The 22,264-nt window shown below is 38.5% G+C and overlaps 1 protein-coding gene across 3 annotated transcripts; it reads right to left on the reverse strand.

The window, feature by feature from the left end:
* PHF14_1 (PHD finger protein 14) lies at positions 1 to 17,008 on the reverse strand. Of its 3 annotated transcripts, XM_051215898.1 has the most exons (19): positions 16,817 to 17,008; positions 16,656 to 16,781; positions 16,438 to 16,620; positions 16,239 to 16,388; positions 16,102 to 16,205; positions 15,943 to 16,068; positions 15,774 to 15,910; positions 15,696 to 15,738; positions 14,834 to 15,101; positions 9,901 to 10,086; positions 9,694 to 9,800; positions 9,516 to 9,608; positions 7,692 to 7,999; positions 6,500 to 6,631; positions 4,867 to 5,254; positions 3,028 to 3,138; positions 1,721 to 1,829; positions 866 to 984; positions 1 to 292 (listed from the first exon to the last, which is right to left on the reverse strand). In XM_051215898.1, the coding sequence occupies exons 1-19, from the start codon at positions 16,845 to 16,847 to the stop codon at positions 248 to 250; spliced, it is 2,766 nt and encodes a 921-aa protein (XP_051066444.1). In that variant the 5' UTR covers positions 16,848 to 17,008; the 3' UTR covers positions 1 to 247. The 3 variants fall into 3 exon arrangements, with proteins under 3 accessions (XP_051066444.1, XP_051066445.1, XP_051066446.1); XM_051215900.1 differs by having other exon boundaries at positions 76 to 292; positions 15,943 to 16,205; XM_051215899.1 differs by lacking the exons at positions 9,516 to 9,608; positions 9,694 to 9,800 and having other exon boundaries at positions 58 to 292; positions 866 to 2,405; positions 15,696 to 16,388; positions 16,438 to 17,008.
* Positions 17,009 to 22,264: the final 5,256 nt, after the last annotated feature.

Here is a 22,264-nt window from a genome sequence, read left to right on the forward strand (position 1 = left end):
TTCTCTGACTGAACATTACGATATAATTTGTTACTTTTAAAAGTAGCTTACAAACACATTGTGAAATCAACTTGAGAAACAAGTTAATATATTTTACGGTAAATTAAATCCTATACAATTAAATTTTTATGCTTTTAAAATGGATTTTTGAAAATTAAAAATATTGGAAAATATTTTGAGTAATTCATCAAGAAAAACCAATGAGAAAATGAAGACCTATACAGACTTTATTTTGAAATGATAAAATTTAAAGTTTCTTAAATTTCAGCCTAAATTTCCCAGCAGTTGATCTCTGTAAGAAAAGACAAAGTAAGAAACATTCAATAGCATAAGTAATATAAACTATCTGAAATCAACTTGATCAGATAGTATATATAAAGTTAAATGCCTAGTTTGTAAGTAATATTACCAGTGTATGATTTGATCATTTCAAGTAGAATGAAACATTGGGTAATTTGTCAATATAATAAAATTAATCATCTATTTGTAATATCCCAGTAAGTAAAAACTTAAATTCCTAACGTTTCGTAACCAGTGCAAGTCAATTCTTTAGAGGGTAAAAAAAAGTATGTCAACTACATACATTGTTATTAAGTGTTTCGCTCTCTGTTATTAAATTACGAAACACGAATATCGTAAAGTATTTCACTAATTATTACACAATCTATATACTAGCCAATCTAAACTTCAATATTACATAACTACCTAGATTTGAAGGAAGGCATGACATAGAAACTTTACCAGATACAATGTGATTGATACTAGGAGGATCTATGACATTTTTCGCTCTATAACTAAGATCTTATGAACCCAAGATTAAAAATTCAACTAACTACTAAACAACGGCAATAAAAAGCATGCTTACCTTTGGATGAGGATTAGCCTCTTGACAGATAACGTAACGTTGCTGAAGAGGAGCTATTCGTTCAACAGCTTCAGATTCACCATTACTTTCATGATCTCGAATTTGCACGAATTTGATAACTATGAGTGAGTAAACAAATTACATTTAAATATAGTTTGAAATGATACAAAAAATTTGTAGCTCAAATGGATGCTTTTGATATTGGTGTGATCTCTGAACTGAAAGCACGTAATACAGCCAATAATTTGAAACATATTGAACTAATATCATCATTATTTGTACTGATCGCTTACAAATATACACATTAGTTACTTCCAGATCATGTAACTACAATCATTAGCCTGAGGTTATAGGAAGCATATAGGGAGTCATCAATAAGCATTTCCAGTAGCAGATTTATCAAATAGTTTAGACTAAAATCAACTGATCAGTAGTTCAACATCAGTCCTGTATATTATGAATTGGGAACCTTAGGTAAAAACAATTTCCATACAGTGAATTATCAACAAGTAAAATCCACATATGTAAGAGAAAAGTGTCACTTCATTCATTTTCCTAGTGATCATCATCAATTAGCCAAATTATTGTTAAGCAATGAACAGAGCTTTATCAAGTTAATCCAATTGAGCTATACAATATGAAACTTATTTTCACTTTCTCTCTCTCCATATATATATATATCGAGTAAATTGGCTGTTAATGCCTAAAATCAAATGGAATTCAACTAATAGAGAATATTATCAGTACGTAGTCGTGGAGACTTGAATTTTATTGAGATCTCAATAAATAACGATAAGTTGACTACAAAAGAAAAATAAGACGATATGATGAAGTAGAATGAAATGAAATTATTACCTTTCGATGAACGTAACTGAGCTATTTCTTCATCAGATTCACACTTACTCTTTAAGCTACTACCAGCATGAATCATAGGTTCGTCTTCAGTCTCATCAGTGAATTTAAACTAGTTTTAATTAAATTTTTTGAAAAAGAAAATAATAAAAATTTAAATAATATACTAAACTATTACATTTTATATAACGATTCAGAAAAATACGTATAGCCGACTATGGTTATATTGTAGTGACTCACATTTATCACGAGAACACGACTGGTTTAATAAAAACAATTATTATTATAACCAACTGTACCAGTGTTTGTTTTAATGTGCTTTCGTTTAACTGTGCTGATTATAGCCATTTTGTGCTTCCATTACCTTCCATCATTGTTCCGCGGTTTTTGGTACTGTTCGCACGTACTCCTTTCGCCTGCTTCTAATTGTACCATTCCTTGGCACGATCTCGGTATACGTTCGATACCACGAGATCGCCAACGAAATAAACCTGGTTACGTTCTATTTTCGCCTTCTGATTTACTTGGCACGTGTTTCTTGGTAGCGGTGTTCATAGTTAACCTCAACTCGACGCCACGCTACAATATCTTTCTCTAATTTAGGTGTTCTTTAATTTTACTGTATGTTGTAAAATATTGATTAAAATTTTTTGACGGACGATTCGACAGATTAATTTACCGATCTATTCTGCAGAATAAAGAATAAAGGTTTAATATGATAGTTTATATGATTTGTATGTAACTTTGACTAACTCATCGTTGGACCATAGATGGTCAAAATTAAACATTTGTTCGAAACGTATTTCTTAAAATAACCGTGATCAGTAGCAAAAAGTGTTTGGTAACATGGATGAGCATCGGTCACAGTGGTGCAGAGACATTTACTATTTTCCGCTAACTCTTTAAAATCTTTATTACTTCCCACTCGACCTATTCAATTCAGACTTTTATTCCAACTATTGTTTCCAGTGTTTAATTAGTAACTGCTTCGGTTTGGGCGCCCAGGCAATATTGCAGTACTCACAGAAATCGAATGATTCGTGTGGCGCATCTATATATTTCCTGCCTCCTTGTACTAATGTTTATGTGTTTAAAGGAATAAATGAGTAGCTCACAGAAGTAATCTGGCTAACGACGGTACCATTTTATTATGTATAAGCAATATCCTGAGGTTAACAGATAAAACTGAAGGTTGATTATAGGCTGAAAAATTTAAGTAACCAGAAGACAATATTATAGACAGTAATAATAATAAGCTATATATATATATATATATATATATATATATATATATATATATATATATTTACCTGATCAAAATCAGCACTGCAAACATGGGTCATCACTACTGAAGGACTGGTAGAAACCTTACAACCAATATTAATTTTTACATCCTTTTCTAAAGGCAACTGAGATGAAACCTTTAAAAATATATACATAAAAAGTAGATACAAATCTATTGCCCAGCGTTCTAATAAATTATAATATGAGAAACACTTAAAATAACGATAAGTTTGATTAAACTGTCATTTTATTTCGAGTGCATTAGGGTCTTTTTTTGAAAATTTTTAAGCATTAATTTTATGAATTTGATAGCTATGTATTTAGATACAATATGCGACATATTATCTCCAATTATTTCTTTTTAAAAATTCACGTATGTGTACATTACATAGTACACAGTTGAGAGGGTGGATGATTCGGTTGTACTGGCTCAATGGAGTTTTGTTCTCTGTACAGGCTTCGGCGGCACATATACTAAAATTAGGACGATACAGAGAAGATTAGCATGGGCCCTGCGCAAGGATGACACGCAAAATCGTGACGTGTCCCATATTTTTTCCAGCTCAGAGAACAAAACTCTATAAAAATCATCTACCTGAGCTACAAATCTTTTCCACCATCACAATAAGTATTAATAGGTTTTTCTGAATATCAATTGGAGTTGGTTTATTAAATATGGAAAACTTTTTAAGTTTGTGACCAATGTATGTGAAATGTTACAACGCAGTAATTTTAAATGCTGGGTCCTACCCAGAATAAATGGCTTTAAAATTCCTTAAGATTATATTTAAAATCTATTAATTCCGTTTCATCTTGTTCGCCAGTTAGATATTAACACAGTTCTTTCGCGATGCTATATTGGCTTGAGCTGTTTGTCTATTGCAGAGATATCTCAAACGTACTAGTTAAAGTAAATAATTGTCCATCTAATTTTTAATAAACTTCTTATTTAAATATTCGCATTGAGACAGGAAATGTAAAGGGAAGTAATTTTTAAAATTTTTTAATTCGATCTGATTCAGTAACCAGAAGTAGTTCCGTTTCCTAAGCCTGTAGCCAAATTTACTGTAGGAAATCAAATGGTTATATTATCAAATCAAATTAGGTGAGGTTATACTCGAAACTAAAGTAGAGTGAATTCAAAACCAAATGCTTTGTAACCACTGTTATTGAAAATAAATGTTTACATGATACACAACTTTCACAGAACAATGAATCACATCTTCATTCCAAACAATAGTTCTATTTTACTTAGAGCAATAACCCACCAATTATATAATTATGGCTAACGACAAGAATAGACAAACCTACCTGGTGTTGGCCTGGAACAATCGAGAGGTACTCATGTAACATACTCTTTACTTGACTAGTAAGTTATTTCACACTTCAAATCAATTGTTTGGCTGAATCATATGTTTGTTTCCGACTACGAACTATATTGTCCATCATTATTTCTATATTTCCAAGACAGATGATGCTTAATCCTAATAGTCATCAGTATTTTAACTGGAACTTTCATCGAGATTATTTTGTTACATTACAACTATTAGCTACGATTGTTTGCGAACCAACATAATTTGCCAAGTAAAATTCATAACAATAATGTAAATCATTTAAATTTATGTACTCGGCTCTGAGTGACAGTAATTACATACGGATCAGTGACACGGGCTAGCTAAACAAACTGTGGTACATGAAGTGCGGTTCGAACCGTTAATCATTTCGTCAAAACTTTAGTGTTTTAATCAATAAGTCACTGATTTACATTGTAAGATTAAGGTATTCCGATTCATGTAAGCAGTCAAAAAGTAAAATAAGTTATGCTTAATATGTAAAAAAATAATAAAACTACTACCGGTACTTACGCATCTTTTTGTTTGTTTACTGGTGGACATAGATATACGTTTCGAAGACAAACCCGATATGGTCTTTAATATGGTACTGGACGTCCTCTTACCATTTTTAACAGGATTTCCAAGGTTACCCTGGTAAGTAGGTGCTGAACTAACACTTCTCCGAAGTGTTTTTGAAACAGGCTCGCGAGTAGGAGATGATTTAATTTCACCAGAAATAATTGGGTGAGCAGAGACTTGGGAAATTGGGTCAATATCTGGTTTGAGATCTACAGTTTTGACGCAAGTTGTCCTGTCAGATGGTATACCACTGGAACGACGAAGTTGCCGTGGAGCATTTACATCAATCGCCTCAGCTCCTGGGATCGAAGAAACCTCCTTCGTACAAAATGAGCACTGCCTAAATAATGTTCATAAAGAATTATATATTTTTTTAATTTTGAAAGTAAAGCAATGAAAATAGAAATACAATGAATCCTATCTAAATTAAAAACATCTTAAGAATGTATATTTTAAATTTTGAGAGATTTGAGTATTTTATCAACAGAGAAATAATACTGCACTGAACTACCATCCAAAAAGAAATCCCTAATTTGGAGAAATAAACCATCACTTTGCTATTTATTGATATCATACACTGGTTATCATTGAGTTTAATCCGCCTTAAAGGCCATAATACATAAAAATAAATTAACTAATAATTTGAAGTCCGGTTAAATTCATCTTACATTCTAAAATACATATTTGATACACATGAATAAAATTATAAGTAGGTTCATGGTAATAGTTGGATAATTCAATAAACTTTGTATGCAATAAAGGCAGTAAACTAGGTAAATGAGATAATAATGAAAATACTTTTGTTATGACTTGAAGTTGCGGTCGATTTTTACCCTGTGCTAATTTTGTTGTGTCCTTGACTGGAAAATTAGAGAGCAGAGTACTTATCGATCGATTAAAGTGACACGTAAACACGTACGGACGGCCTAGAGTCTCTATTGGTCTCGCTTCCCTGTCTAGCCCAGTCAGTTGAGTCCAGAACACAAGTCACAGCCTCGGAGATATGAATCATTATATTTCAAACATACTTTGTTTATATACCAATCAAGCATACCACATCGGACCATAAAATAGAAAACAACATTTTGTACAATATTCAACAAGTGAACAGATACCGACCAATAGGAAATGTCCATTTAAAGTCCAAGGACACCATTGGACTTAACATGATAATTATTGGTCTATTCCTCCGCATCCACAACTTTATATAGGAAATTAGAGGATACCAAACATAAATCAGCACTCAATATCTAGTAGCGAGAATAAAGTAACAGTTTAAACAAATGACTTTTAACCGCAGGGACAATTTCAAACCACGCCTCATCTAATCAACTTTATGGAATCAAGTAGTGTCTAATGCTTAGATTGCATCTTAAAAAGTACTTAAAGCCCCATATAGTTAACTAAACATGAGTAATGGATTTTAACACCAAAACAATGATCAGCTGGCTAGGGAAATAGTGGCAAGGACAATAAATGTGAAGAAACAAAGTGTAAGGCACGTAATCATAATTTGTTGTAGTTAGAAGCGACGACAAATTGAAAAGCTTACAAAAAGATTTTTTTTAAGAGAGATTAGGCTTACCAACCGTAAAGTTTACTACGTTTGGGCATGCGTAGCAATGGGGGATCAAGACATGCCAAATGAAATGCCTTCCCACATGTATCACAACTTGTAATTAAATGTTGATCCTGAAGTCCGTGACACATCATACACCTATAAAAATAACATATTACAAACCAACGGATGAGTTGCACAAAACGCTTATTTGTTTCGGAAAGATTTCAAAGAAAATTTGATAATTAATTACAATCACAAAACTGTCCAACCACTTTATGTATAGCTGCAAACATAACGTTGATTAACTTGAATTCGCACTGACTAAAGTAATATTGCATTATTAATACAAACAAAAAAACGCTGTGGTAGGTTGTTACTAACACAAACGATGTAACAACTATTAAAAATATTGAGAGGATTACTTAAAAAGCAACAATAAATCTAATGTACAGACATGAGAAATATTTGCCCTGTGCAGAACGATCATTGATGGATGTTTCGAAAAAATAATTTGATCATTTAAATCAATACAATAATATCCGGATGCCAAAAATCAGCTACAATTTTGATGAGTACGTAAATCGTTACGTGATTTACTACCGAATTGACAAAAGCACTGATCATTGCCATGCAGTTAGTTCAGTTAAGTTTCCTAAACCTGGTGAATCGTTTTTATCACTATGTTTCTCGTGAAATTATTTCTCTACAAAAATTATATATGATGTTTAATTTTTGTAAGTTTACAATATAGCATAATCTGAAAACAGTATCACCATACTGTAACCTGTAAGTTGCAAAGAAGATAAACTGAACATACATGAAGGATCAGTTACCAATACGAAGAGAGGAAATCATCTAAAACAAAATACCGGAACGTCAGTGAATGGGGGACGGAAAACCTACACATATCAGCCTGTATTCCCTAACAAAGTGCTTTACATGAAGTTCTGTTGTAAAGTGTAAAACGTATGGTGATTCTAGGCTAAATTTAGGCTTATGATGAATGAGTTGTGTGATCATCAGAATCTCAACCAATGAGACTTCTACATATTACCCAGATTGACACAGCTTATCAGTGCTTCATATTACTTAACCCCTATTTTATAGACATAGCTTAGTTTACATAAAAAAGTACGCGAAATTTTTTTTGAAACTAGCTAATTTGTAACAAATTAGACTTAAAAGTTATTGATGAATAAGAACTTTACAAACTTACTCTAATATCACATTCTCTGATTCACATGTGACAATACTTGAACACTTTTCAAGGTGTGAAGCCGCTGGAATGTCTAGTGGCTTGACATTTTGATCAACTGCCTCAGATTTTGAAGCTTTTCGCAACTTACACGGAGATGAACGGTTGCCTCTACGCTTTGAGGCGGCAATAACTGCTGAAGATCCGAATTTGGCGGTTTTATTGGAGTCCACTGGATTAGATAATGAGCTTACGTCAAAACTAGCCGTCTCTGGAAGGCGGCGAGGCTCCGCTAAGATAGTTTCTAATTCCGACGAACATTTTAGTTCCTATTGACGTAAATAAAAACCAAGCACAATCACCAAAAAGAACATGTAAGTTGTTAGACCATGATTATGTTATAATACGATACATTCAACAACTTCGAAGTGCAAAGTACTTCTACAAGACTGGCAGGATCCTAATCCTGTACTCACTCCGGATGGTGAGCAGATAGAAGTAGTTGAGAAGTTCGTGTATCTGGGTAGCTGCATAAGTGCTGGTGGTGGCGTGAGTGATGAGACCAATGCACGTATAGTGAAAGCCAGAGCGGCTTATGCCAATCTGGGCCATCTTTGGCGCCTTCGTGATGTCAGTCCGGCTGTAAAAGGTCGGATCTACAACGCGTCGGTGAGAGCAGTTCTGCTCTATGCTTGTGAAACTTGGCCTCCGAGTTGAGGATGTTAGACGACTCTCTGTGTTTGGTCATCGTTGTCTGAGAAGGATTGCTGACATCCAGTGGCAACACCATATTAGTAATGCAGAGGTTTGGCATCGTGTGTTCGGGCGCAGAGACGATAATCTAATTGGTGTCACCATCTTCAAACACCAACTTCGGTGGCTTGGACATGTTCTACGAATGTCATCCCAGAGAATTCCACTTCGTGCAGTATTTGCCGACGCTGGGACTGGTTGGGAAAAGCGGAAAGGTGGTCAGTGTATGTAATGGTGTCGTGGTATGAAAGAAATATATGTACGGCTGGTTTCTGTTGGTCCTTCATGACTCCCTGGCTGGGGTCCGAGAGATGGTGCGATACTATGACTAGAGACGTTATCAGATATGGCTCAGAATAGAAGCCAGTGGCGATCCTGTTGTAACCTTCTTTTACTTTCTCCATAAAAAGTGGTTGTATCTTCCTTAACTGAAAGATTTCTTCTGGCTGTACCATTCTGTTTCCCCCATTATTGTTATATTACACTACCTTACACTAATCTGGACGTTATTGTTCTTGTTTACGCTCCTTACCTTCTCTTTTTCTTCTCTCTTTCCCCATTCTCATTGTTTTGTGTAGCGCATATATATCTGGCGCCCTCTTGTACGAATATTTATGTGTTTAAATTAATAATAATAAATAAATAAATATCTTACAATAAGACAATATCATCCACCTACTCACGGTTGAAGAGTTTTTATCCAGACAACAGATCCACACCGATACTACCTACATCCATAAGGGCTGTTTCCGGAACGTCATCGATGCCAAAGTTGAAAAGGAATAGTGAGATTGGGCAAAACTGCCTAACCCCACGTGTTTATCGGAATTTTATTGTTACTAACTTGTTTACCCGGTACATATTTGTGTGCTTGGGTATAAACCACACTTTGTGAGGGCTGGTAAATACTATCCTGTTCCCCAAAACAAAGTAGAGCAGAGTCAAAACCTATGACTTGGTGACTAAAAGTCAAATCCCCAAACCGCTGAGTCCCCAGTTCACACTTCATATATAAATAGAATCAGATGAAAAAATTCATTTACAAGAAATTTTAGTAAGTGAAACTTAGAAGGATCAGAAGTGTAAACTAACCGGAATTAAACTACGGAGAGAGTTTACGATATGGATGAATTTCACACGCAAGTTTCCACGGCTACTGTTTAATTTTTCTAACTCCGTTGAAACCTAAAAAATTTCAGAAGGCTATGACAAATTTCAATTTTGGTTTACTAAATTACGGATAACTACTGCAATATGGTACAAATCTTACCGAATTATAACTGTGTGAAGCACTAGCATCTGATATTTGTAGTTCACGCTGCGTATTTTGTAAAGTAGCAATAAGTTTTGAAACTTCGGTAATTTTCCTTTCACGCTCTAAACAAAAAGAGTCAATGTTGCAACGAAAGTCATGCGAAGTAAACAGATTATCAGACTATTGTGTACATACCGAAAATTTCTGGCATGAAGAACTCACCTAAGAAATAAGATACGAAATCTGGAGTGAAAACTGGATAACTAGGTGTTGGGCCTTTCGATGAATCTGCGTTAGACATATGATTTGATAGTTCAATGGGTAAATTAAGAGCTTTAGCCTTCAATACAAACATTCTCATTGCAACGGGGGAGGTTTCCAAAAACATTGGCGTTTTCACAAGTGGCACTGTAAATATAAATAAATAGGTTAGATGAGGGTGATCTTGAAATAAATCAGAATATATGCACTTGAAAACTTCAAGGTTCCTTTGTCAGGTTACAACAGTATTTCATCCAGAACAGTCTGAATTAAGTTACGGCTAAGAGTGGTCTGAGAACTCAGTATTTAATTAATGAGTTTTGGAGCCTAGTAGTTTGAATTCTGACCAGTCAGTTAGTCACACGAAATGTAGAACCACGTACATATGTACTTCGGTTCAACATGACACACTCTATTGACATGGAGAGATTTTGTTAGATCAAATCCCAAATTAGCAGATGCAGGAACAATATTAGTTGTACTAGAGAAGATTAGACATCAAAGATACAAATCAAGATAAGTTAGTAAAATAAAGACAATCATGAGGAACTCAGGAGCTTGGCACCTAAGGGAAGACAAAGATTGGATGCACCACCGCCATTGCAACCAATTTTTAGCCACTTCATTTAGGATCTCTAGCGACTGGTTACGATAATCATACGGACCTCAAACAGACAGTCTACACATTCTAACTTAGCTCAGTCCAATCACCAATGACTTTATCGACTGGTTTCATGTTTTGGTTAGGTTTCCCCTACATTTCTTACAGCCTACTACCATATCAGACAACATAGCCCGTGGAAGTACGCAGTGGCTGGATATACGTAGCACATATCCTACCCACCTTAGTTGATGAAAACTTACTACTCCATCTATCTCACGTCTTTGTCCAGCACTCTATTCCTAACTCAGCTATTGCTTACTAGGTGGTCCCGGAACACACGAGCAATGCTTCGTAGATACCCGTGTTCCAGTACTAGTAACCCTACCCGACCGTTGGTGCTACCTTGACGTGGTGGTCGGGCTTGCCTGTCGTGATGAACCAATCGAGCTATATTGGCTGGAAAAGTCGTTTCTTAAGGTCCTACCATGCCAGACAGGTCGGTTGAAGAACAGTAAGACTAGAAGTAACAAACCCAAGGCCCGAAGGCGAGGTCCTACTGCTGACTGTACAGAGGTGTGACGGCAGTAAGGTGTTTCCTTCAGAAAACTAGCATAACAGTGACGCTGCTTTCCCACAAGGAGGGGTGGGGTTATAAAAGGTCGACCCTAAAAATCCACACCTCCTCTTATCCCACGGATATCCGTCTCCGGTGGTAAGGTCTCGACAGGTAGTTGTCCCTTGAGCACTGCAGTCACGCTCTCAGATCACTGAGACCAACTCCAGCCCAACTTCCTTTTCAGCTACCTCCAGAAGGACCTTTCCATGGTGTGGGCAACCGGGAAGTGATAACTGCCCTCATACCTACAACAGCACTCAAGATCACTGTATTCATAATCAATCTCCCTCTTCAATTCCCATTATTACTCTTACATCGAGTTTCAACACTTGACTTCCTCTTTTGGCTTCCGCCTCAAATGTCACCATAGCCTACGATTCTAATGCACAAAACACTGTCCCTGATCTACTGAAACCTCGCTCTAAACTACACACTGAAGCCTTCAACGTACGCACCCTGTTTCAAATCGTCCAGCAGGCCTCCTTGGCTAAGACTCTGGAATCTCGTACCATTGATGTATGCTGTCTTCGAAACACGCATACAGGATCCTAGTGTTCTGATTCACTTGACCTCACCCGACCAAAACAGAGAGCCGACAACATACACCACTCGTGTATCTGGCGACCCGACGGCTAGTTCCCGTAGGACTGGCAGGTGTAGGCATAGTACTAAGTACGAGGGCAGAACAAGCACTATTAGAGTGAATCCCCGTTAACAGTCGTCTATGTGCTGTTCGGCTAAACGGCTCCGTAAGAACTCGGAAGGACAGGTACACACGTCGTTGCCTTTTCATCTTTTCTGCCTACGCTCCCACTGACTGCAGCTCAGATGATGTGAAAGATGACTTTTACAGAAAGCCATCTGAACTTCTTCAGAAAGCTAAACGCTCAAAAATAGTACTCGTAACAGGAGACTTTAATGCCCAAGTAGGTAGCTTAAACCAAACAGAAAGATATTTAGGTGGATATTTTAGTATTCCGGCTTAGAGAACAGATAATAGTGATCGTGTGTTGCAACTGTGCTCGGACAATCGTTTATTTTTAGCAAACACTGATTTTAAGTATAAGGAGAGACATCGTCTAACATGGAGACCCCCTGCACCAAACCAACGATGAACTCAAATAGACCATATTGCCATCAGTCGTCGTTGGAGAGGCTCGATAGAAGACTGTCGCTCGTTCTGGAGTACATGTTTAGACTCCGATCATGCTCTAATACGAGCACGCCTAACTGGACGCAGAAAAGCCACATTAAGACCCACTAGAATTGAACTGAGTGATGAGAAAGCCAAAAGTAGATTCCAGTAACAACTGAGGTCACATTTAGGTAGTTCTGAAAACGAGGCTGACCCAGGTATTGCTTGGAAAGATACTCAAACAGCTGTGGAAACAGCAGTGACATCTGTTAGTGGTTTAAACCAGAGGGTCACAAAAAACCAGTGGATTTCTTCTAAGTCTATTGCACTGACGGATTCTCGTAAACTCATCTCATCAGGCTCTGAACACGATGAAGAGAGAAAGCAAATCAGACCTAGGTTGGCCAAAAGTTGAAGGAACAACCTTGAGCGGTGGTGGGCGGCTGTAGGTAGCACAAGACAGCTCTTTAGACTAATAATAGAAACTAGAACTAGAAAGTCAAGTGTAAGTGAGACGATCTCGGAAAAAGACGATACTCTTATCTGCTCTCAACCCATACGTTTAGAACGATGGGCGGAATATTTTAGCTAGTCTTCAGCTACTCTACAACTACCCACCATTCCCAAACAGCCTGAATGGAACATTAAAGTAGCCCGCCCCCCAACTCTAATTGAAGTTCAAAAGACTATAGCTAATCTGAAACGAGGAAGAGCAGCTGGTTCAGATGGATTGGCTCCAGAAGTCTCAAAGTATGTTGGTTCAGTTTTAACGATTCGGTTTACCAATATTTTAGTTAAAATCTGGGAGCTGGACGTAATCCCATATGATTGATCGCGATCACTGATTGTCCCAATATATAAGAAAAGGTCAAAATCATCCTGTGATAACCATAGAAGGATTAGTTGACTAATATAGCATCTAAAATACTAGCCTCAATAATTATCGGGCGCTTAACTAAAACTCGTGAACTGCAAACACGAGAATATCAGGCTGGCTTCAGACCTGGTTGTGGCCGCATCGACCACATATTTACCATTCGTCAGGTTTTAGAACACAAGCATGGTTATGGGCGTCCGACAATGGTGGTCTTTCTTGACTTAAAAGCACCATTTGACTCTGTTGACCAAGAGGTTCTGTGGCATTGAAAGGTGTACCTCAGAAGTACATAAACTTTGTGAAGGCTGTTTACTCGAACACTACTAATCGAGTCAGAACTTATGGAGAATTGTCGTCCGATTTCGCAACCGCAAGTGGTGTCCATCAAGGCTGTTCACTATGTCCATTTTTGTTCAATTTCATCATAGACATACTGATGGAAATAACGCTCTCATCGAGTGAATTTTCGGGCATTGATCTCCTTCCAGGAGGTCTACTTATAGGCTTGGAATATGCAGATGACATAGTCCTGTTTGGTGAAGACGCTGATAAAATAGTCTTTTGGTAGCACTAAGCAACAATGCCAGGATGTTTGAAATGTGTTTCTGCACCTCTAAATGCAAATTATTGCTTCAGGACTAACCTGCGTCGACACCTGAACTAAGGACAGGGAGTGAAGTAGTCGAATGCGTTGACAACTTCACTTATCTTGGAAGTCTGGTCAGCCTTAATGGGTTGCTGGCTGACGAAATCTCAGCACGGATTCAGAAAACTCGTTTGGCCTTTACTAACTTACGTCACCTATGGCGAAGGCGAGATATCCGTCTATCAATTAAAGGACGAGTATACTGCGCGGCAGTTCGTTCTCTTCTACTTTACAGCTGCGAAACGTGGCCATTAAAAAAGGGTAGAAGACACTCGTAAGTTAATAACATTTGATTACAGATATCTTAGAAATATTGCCAGCATTAGCGGGGATCACCGGGTAAGTAATATTGAGGGTAGATGCAGGATATTAGAGAATGACGGTAAGTCAGTTGATGAGGTTGTGAATCTTCATCGACTGAGATTGTTGGGTCGTGTTACGTATGCGTGAACACCGATTACCACGACGCTCAGAATCGATCACGATGGCGTAGTTGTATACACTCTTTGTCTTCCCTTAAGCCGTGAGATTAAAATTAGTTTATACCTTTCTTTCTACCAACCAATTCTTTCTTCCTGTACTATACTTTTATATGCAATCTTTCTTTTATATATTGCCACCATTGAAGTAACTACGTCTATGAATCCAGTGTTTATCTTGTTGTGCTAATAAGGTATGGTAACTTGGACCAATGAATAGTTGGTAGAAAGAAAGATATAAAGTAATTTTAATCTCACGGCTTAAGGGAAGACAAAGGGTGTATAGCTTAACGCCACAAACAGAAAGATGCGCCTTTGGGACCAACTGTCCCATAAAAGCTAGAAAAAATACTTGTTGAATAGTTTAAGGAGTAACTCGCTGGATATCCTATTAACGACACATTACGTTAAACAGAAAATGGTCTATTTTTAATTCATGTGTTGAGACTTCAGCAACTATCTAAATTGTGTCTGGAAAATAAAGCGAAACTGATTAGCAAATTGATACAAAAGGTAATAGATAGTTCAGACACATACCATACGGTTTTTCACGATTCCGCAGAACGTCCTTGTAAAGCTTGTGGTAATGTTCAAGTTTACGCTGAATGCGAGGGTCCACCGTAGTTGTAGTCCTCAAACAAGAAATATTTGGCTTTTTTTCATCTAAACAATGTAAATCCAACTGTCTATTCGAGCGCCATTTCTTTAACCTAAGCATTGTTGTCAAGAAATTACGGCGACGGTGTCGGGCAACTGTTTTATCAGTATGTTGACGACAATGTGCGAAAAATGGGTCCGCTGAACTCTAAACGACAAAAATAAGACAATAATAACCCATGAAATAACATTTATGTAGCATAAAATATAAATCACTACACACTTTTAAAACCAACTTGATTGGGGGTCAATTTACCGATCACCTTGTTTCACATTACAGTGAAAAAATAACTACCAAAATGTTATCTGTTAGGGATGGTAATATAAATCAAATTGTTCCAAAAAACAAAGGCTTTAGGTTTTGTACTTCACTACTCAGTTGTAGAAGGATAATAGTTCCAGGGTTAAAGCAGTTTTGCGTGAGTTTAAAAGATAGTGTGAAGTCTAGTGCAGCAGAGAACAAAAATTGTACTATACAGAGGAATTATTATACTGTGAAGGAGAGGAATGGAAAAATATGCTCACTTTATTATCCCTGACATCTTAATACACATTTAAAACAGTCTATGTTAGCTTACAGACAAAAGACCTAATTGAATAGCGTTAGCTACTTAAATCTCATTACTTAGCACACCTGGACGTTTTGAAACATTCCAAAACAAAAATGGCACAAATTAACGTGGACCGAAATTTTCGGTTTATAGGATCAGTTCATAAAATAACCTAAGGCGTGTAGACTTACCTCTTCGACAGTGGGTTCCGACAACAAACCATGCTTTTGAGCACTGTGAGCTAAATGAAGGTAAACAAGCTAGCTTACCAAGTTACATGAAAAAAAGTGCGGCACAAACCAGCATCACAGGATATGCAAACACCAGTCCAAGCAAAAAACCGATCTTCGCACAGGGAGCATTCGTGTAAAGACCATTGCCTTTGAGGCAACTCAGTAAGAGTTACCTAGGAATGACTGGTTAATCAATAGTACTCACATCCATCAAATTATCTGGGTCGTTGAACGCGACTCCTGGTGTATATAGTGCGCATAATAAGTGAACCCAGCGATTGTTATCTGTTTTTTTAAACACGCCATCTAACACTGGACACAACTCACAAACCTAAAGGATACAAATTAACATAATCTAACTAACTGGGGAAGTGATCCCTGCAAGACATGGCTCACAGAACCAGGCATCTGTGCTTGAGGAGCTTGCACCACTGGACAAAAATATTGAGTCGACCAACTTATAACAGTCTGTTAAAATTATTATGATAAATACTGAATTACCCTCATGAACGACAATACCGCAACCATCGCATTCGATCAGCTCATCACGGGGATCAGTATTATCTCCTAAACACAGCATACAAATCATGATATCAACGTCTTTTATTTTCGCGTTAACATTAGCAGTCAAATCTTGGTCACCATCTGGCCCTGAAGTATTAAAGGGTATTTTAGAACATAATTCTGTCCAATAAGTTACCAGTACAAAACGACTCCGGTGCCCTGGTATATTTTCCATTTTCTACGGCATTAGGTGAATTCCTTCCATATTTAGACACCGCAACCCTACTTGTACCAGAAGCTTCAGAAACGTTGGACGAGCTAACTGAAGAATCGTCTGGACTAGAACCCTCTTCATCAGTACAACCTGAGTGAGTCTCCTCTAAAATAGCTTAGTCAAGATATAGATAAACAGACCATCATCATCTTCATCTCTTTCTTCGCAAACGTACTCGCTATCGCTGTCATCGTCCAGTTCATCAAGCAAAGCTAAGTGCTCTGTATTTACAGGTTTTATCTGCCTCTTTGATGGATCACGACGAGCTGGAGAGTATCTAACTAAAAAGATGAATAACTACCTATTGCAGTGAATAGGGTATCAGATGTCATTACAGGAACTGAATCAAAGGTCAATAATGATTTCGGTGTTCTTTGTGTTTTTTTAAAGTAATCGGGATATACGTATAGAAAAACAGTGTTGACCTTAACCAAGAGCTTGGAATTGGAATTGCCTGTTTTTCGTCCCGGCGACCTTGATCGCTCTTCGAATTGTTCAAATGGTTGTGAACGGAATAGAAGCTTTCGCTGAACGGGCATCCGTGTCTAGTAGCAGTAGATCACTAATACCTCTAGGCAGGAACTTAGGTACATTAACGATAACAGAGGAAAAAGAAAGTGATAAATCATAGCAAGATTTCATCCTTAGTCCTTAAGAATAGGTCAAGTTGCCTCTTAAAAGACTCCTAGGAAGTCGCTTGGACTAGCTCAGCTGGCAGCGAATTCCAGCTTTTGACAACTCTTAAGGAGTAGAAGTTGGGTCTGCAGTCCATCCTGTTGTGTCGGGTCTCCAGTTTATGGGTGCTGCCCCTCAGGTTTGTGTTGGAGCTAAATCTTTTTCAACTTGGAATACTTCCAGAGAGGAGTTTTCCTAGTTGTAACTGTAGTCTGCAACATGTCTCAGATGGACTACTTTGCACTTTGAAGTGTTAAAGGCAAGTCCGTTGTCATCTGCTTAACTCTGAAATCGTGTCAGATCCTCCTGAAGTGCCAGTACATACACTTGGTTGTGCATCGCTCTCCAAAGTTTCACATTATCAACAAAAAGTAATAAATTAGACGATACCTGTTGTGGAAGATTGTTTATATAAGTCAAGAAAAGAGGTCCTAGTGCTAAACCCTGGGAGACCCCGCTAGGACATTGCATATACTGAGAGGAAGCGAAGTTAACCCCGACCTTAAAATGTCGATTTTTTAGAGATGAAATGAGCCAATCAATTAGAGATGATTTGGTACCTAATTGTTTGAACCTATTGATAAGACATATATGGTTGATCCTATCAAAAGCTTTTGAAAAGTCAAGGTAAACGACGTCAACCTTCCCCTTGCGATCAAGGATGGTTGTCCATCTGTCCAGTGCAATCAGCAGGTTGGTTAAACAAGAATGACCCTTCCCGAAACCGTGCTGTCGAGGTGAAAAGAAGTTTAAGGGTAGTAAATATGCGCGTATACCATCGCAAATCAGAGACTACATAATTTTTGAAAGTACAGAGAGAACGGCCACAGGTCGATAGCTCGAAGGTTCACTGCGTCGACCTCCTTTGAAAATCGGTGTGATGTGAGCCAGCTTTCAGATTTCCGGTTGTTTGCCTCGGTTTAGCGAGTGTGAGAACATCACGCTAAGCATCGTTGCCAGGATTGAAGCTGCTTCCCTCAGTATAGCAGAATGGACCATATCCGAGAAAGGAGAAGTGTCTTTTCTTAGGTGCTATAGTTTCTCGTACACCAAGTCAGCGCTCAAGTTCACTTCAGAAAGTCCTGTGCGGTTGCAGATGAAGCTCTCATCAATATAGGTTATGTGGGTCCGTTGAAATGTCCGAGAGTCTTCAGTAATAAGAATAGTAGGTTGTTGATTCTCTGTTAATCCTGACAGATGGACTTCCAGCGAAGATCCAGTTTGTCCTTGAAAATATTCACTGATGGGTCTGATACCACTTGATCAGGTAAGGCGTTCCAGTCATTGACTACTCGATGAGAAAAACGGGACGCCACTTTAAGTTTATTAGATCGCAGTTTGTGAACAAGAACACTAGTGAGACAATCGATGTGTTTAATACAAAAATACAGGACTTGTTAATAAAATCTAACAATCATAAAGTAAATGCTTAATTTGCAAAATGTCCACCAACTGTCTCAAAATGACTCAGACTTCATTGTTCTTGCATTTTCATACAAATTTCATCCTGTTTCCATCCTTTACTGTTCGATCCTGTTGTCTCTCTGCTGCCAGACCTTCTGTTCACGACCAACATCCATAGTTCCATCGACCCGCCGAGGCAACAACATCCGACATACATCCGGCACCTGAGATGCTTAACACCCATGTCGCACCGGCCTGCTGGGCCATATACATCCGATGTCCGCCCAGCAGCCGCACGTCCCACCACTCCTCTCCGTCGACAACACCTGTCACAGCCAACGCCGCCGCGCCAGAAGACGCCATTCGGCACCACCCCTCCGTGCCAGACTGCCCCAACTATCGCCTCAGCTCCAGGCCTGCAACAGCATCCGCAAAAGAGAACCGTTTCCTCCTTGGTTGGCAGCGAAATCAAATGTGCTGGATGGAGCAAAAAGACAAGACATATTAACACCCAAATCATAATTAAGGATAAGAAATACCAGTATAAGGTCACGTCGCGTCCTACCATTTGACAACAGGAAAAAGTTTAGGCGTTTTAGGCGCCAATCGTGAGGGAGGTTAGAAAGACTCTTCACTAATTTTGTTCTCACATGCTGAACACGCTCAAGTGAGTTAGTATCCTTTACCAGATATGGACTAGCTGCTTGCATACAGTACTCTAAGTGTAGTCTTACATAGATGGGATATAAAATTCTACACATTCCCTCATCAAGGCTTTTGAACGCTCTGTGAAGTGACCATAACGCACGAAAACCTCTGACAGCAGGTGCGTAGCCTACATCGAGGCGTCCATTTTACATTTGGAGTGCCTCAAGTTGGCACCGTATTTGTGGGCAAGTTTAACTTAACAATACATATGCTTTAAGGAGGCCTGTAAATTTTAGAACATGACAAATGACGCACAGCCACTTGTATCATATGTTTCTGTCCACCTTTCAGAACAAGAAAACCTCTGTATTGCGCTATTTAAATGTCGATCTATGGCTAGTAGTAGGCGAGTTTGTACATTCCATTCTTTCGTGACTTGCCTGATCTTCTTTCCCTTTATAGTAATGCTTTGTTGAGTTACTCAGGAAGTACATCGACCAACCAAACCGATAAATTCTGGCAGATGATAACATAGCAGTAAATAAATCCCAAAATATGAATAGCTCTGTAAGTCTACGACACAATGTTGACATAATTAGTTTTCCTTGACACAATGATATGAAGGCGCTCGATCATGCATCCCACCAGATCACGAATGAATGAGCCGTGCTACGCATTCCTACTAACCAGCTTAGTTCAAACTCTCCACGATATATCGATAGCCTTTCAAATATATCTTCGAACTCCAATTCTGACTTGTGGTTTGACTGGGTTGATACACTTCCATTATGGAGGTGTTATGTGCAAAAGCATTGTCAAACTCTGAATACTTGTGGCATTTTCAGTTCTATATCAGAGGCTCTTGGCATGGGATGGATCCAAAACTGAATGATAAGTTTTTCCACTTTTCAGGCAAACCATGATGATAAGTAATGTTAGCATCTACTAAGTCCACGCACTGAGTAATGTGATCCACAGAGATCGATGTATATATATATTTGTTTTCCTTAAGTGAACGTTGAGTGCGAATTGAATACCACATGGAATTGATATTGTTAGCAAACCATAAGGCTACCAAATCATACGCAACAGCGTTTGATGGCTGTGTTTCCACGCTGCAAGTGGTCTTACGTGACGAAGAACATACTACAAGCTTGCTTAAGATGATTCACGATCACCCGTGTACGAAAAGCTTTATGGTATCCTATCCATGATACAAGAGTTTGTTAAGTAAAGAAAATGAAAACTTAAGATGAAAACCACCACTGTTTTCCGAGTTAGATCAGATAGTGGAAGTAGTTAATGTGAAAAACATGAAGTTCGAAATCGTCCTGAGTTAGTCATCAGTGATTTATTCGCAAGCTTGTCTTGTTCGGTTCGACAACTCAATTGAAGCTCGGTTCTTCAACCTCATCAATGACTTGGGCTTATATGAAAATGTGAGGTCGGCAACTCGTTGGAGAAACAGTCAGACACCATCGCTCTTAGACTGTGTATTCACAAACGAAGAATTCCTAGTTGACAACCTCTCAATCCTGGCTCCTCTGGGAAAGAGCGATCATGCCGTCATAGCCTTCAGTTTTGTCATCAAAACTAAGCTAAGGTATCCCAACAATAATTTGCGTTGGAATTTTAAACGGCTGAATGTGCCAGCTCTACATGACTATATGCAACAGGTGGTTTGGGATGTTCACCCTCAACTCGATGTGGACGGCCATTGGGACTTCTTACTGCACACGCTCTTATGTGCTACAAACCATTCAGTTCCTCAAACGGTTCCCAAAAGCTGCAAGCCACCTACAGTAATCAAGAACCGTACCCTTCGCCTGCTAAGCCGCAAAAGGCACTGTTGGACGGAATACAAACGAACTGATAACGACGGAGCGTATAGACAATATAAACATATCAGGAACATATGCACGAAGGCTATAAGAGAAGACAGGCTTCAGTACCAGACAAAGCTTATGGACAAATTTGCCTCTAACCCTAGAAGCCTATTCCGTTATGCAGCCTCTCTTCGTCAAGCCAAAACAGGAGTTTCTCAACTGCTAGGTCTTAACGGCCCGACCAACAACGATGGCGACGCCGCTAACTTTCTGGCGGCACATTACTCTCAAACATTTCAACCGGCTGACATCAACTTTACTGACGACAGTTTCATCTGCAATTCCACAGGACTCTCCGAAGTGGACCTAAGCGCTGACTTGGTGTTCCGTAAATTGCAGTACATGAGACTAGACACTTCTCCTGGCCCGGATACGGTTCATCCTGCCATACTGAGGGAGACAGCCTCAATCCTGACAACGCCGCTTAGCGTGATGTTCTCACACTCGCTAAGCCGAGGTAAACTACCGGAAAATTGGAAGTTGGCTCACATCACACCAATTTTCAAAGGAGGTCGACGCAATGAACCTTCAAGTTATCGGCCGGTGGCTCTTTTGTCATTACCTTCAAAACTCATGGAGTCCCTGATATGCGACGGTTTAAACGACTATCTACTGTCCTTAAATTTCTTCTCACCCCAACAGCATGGTTTCAAGAAGGGTTACTCTTGTATAACCAACCTGCCGACTGCAGTGGACAGATGGACAAGCATCCTCGATCGCAAGGGAAAGGTTGATATCATTTACCTTGATTTCTCAAAAGCTTTTGATAAGGTTAACCATACATGTCTTATCAATAAGCTCAAACAACTAGGTATCAAACCACCTCTAATCAATTGGCTCACTTCATACCTAAAATATCGACACTTCAAGGTTAGGGTTAATTTCACTTTATCTCAGGCTATGGAATGTCCTAGTGGGGTCCCCCAGGGCTCAGTACTAGGACCTCTTCTCTTCTTGATCTACATAAATGATCTCCCTCGACAGGTAATGTCGGATTTATTACTTCTTGCCGCCGACGTGAAACTTTGAAGAGAGATACGCAACCAAGACGATATACAGGCACTTCAGGAGGATCTGACTCGACTTCAAAGTTGGGCAGACGATAACGGACTTACCTTTAACATTTCAAAGTGTAA

The sequence above is a fragment of the Schistosoma haematobium genome, chromosome 4 (genome assembly GCF_000699445.3).
Source record: "Schistosoma haematobium chromosome 4, whole genome shotgun sequence".
Classification (NCBI taxonomy): domain Eukaryota; kingdom Metazoa; phylum Platyhelminthes; class Trematoda; order Strigeidida; family Schistosomatidae; genus Schistosoma; species Schistosoma haematobium.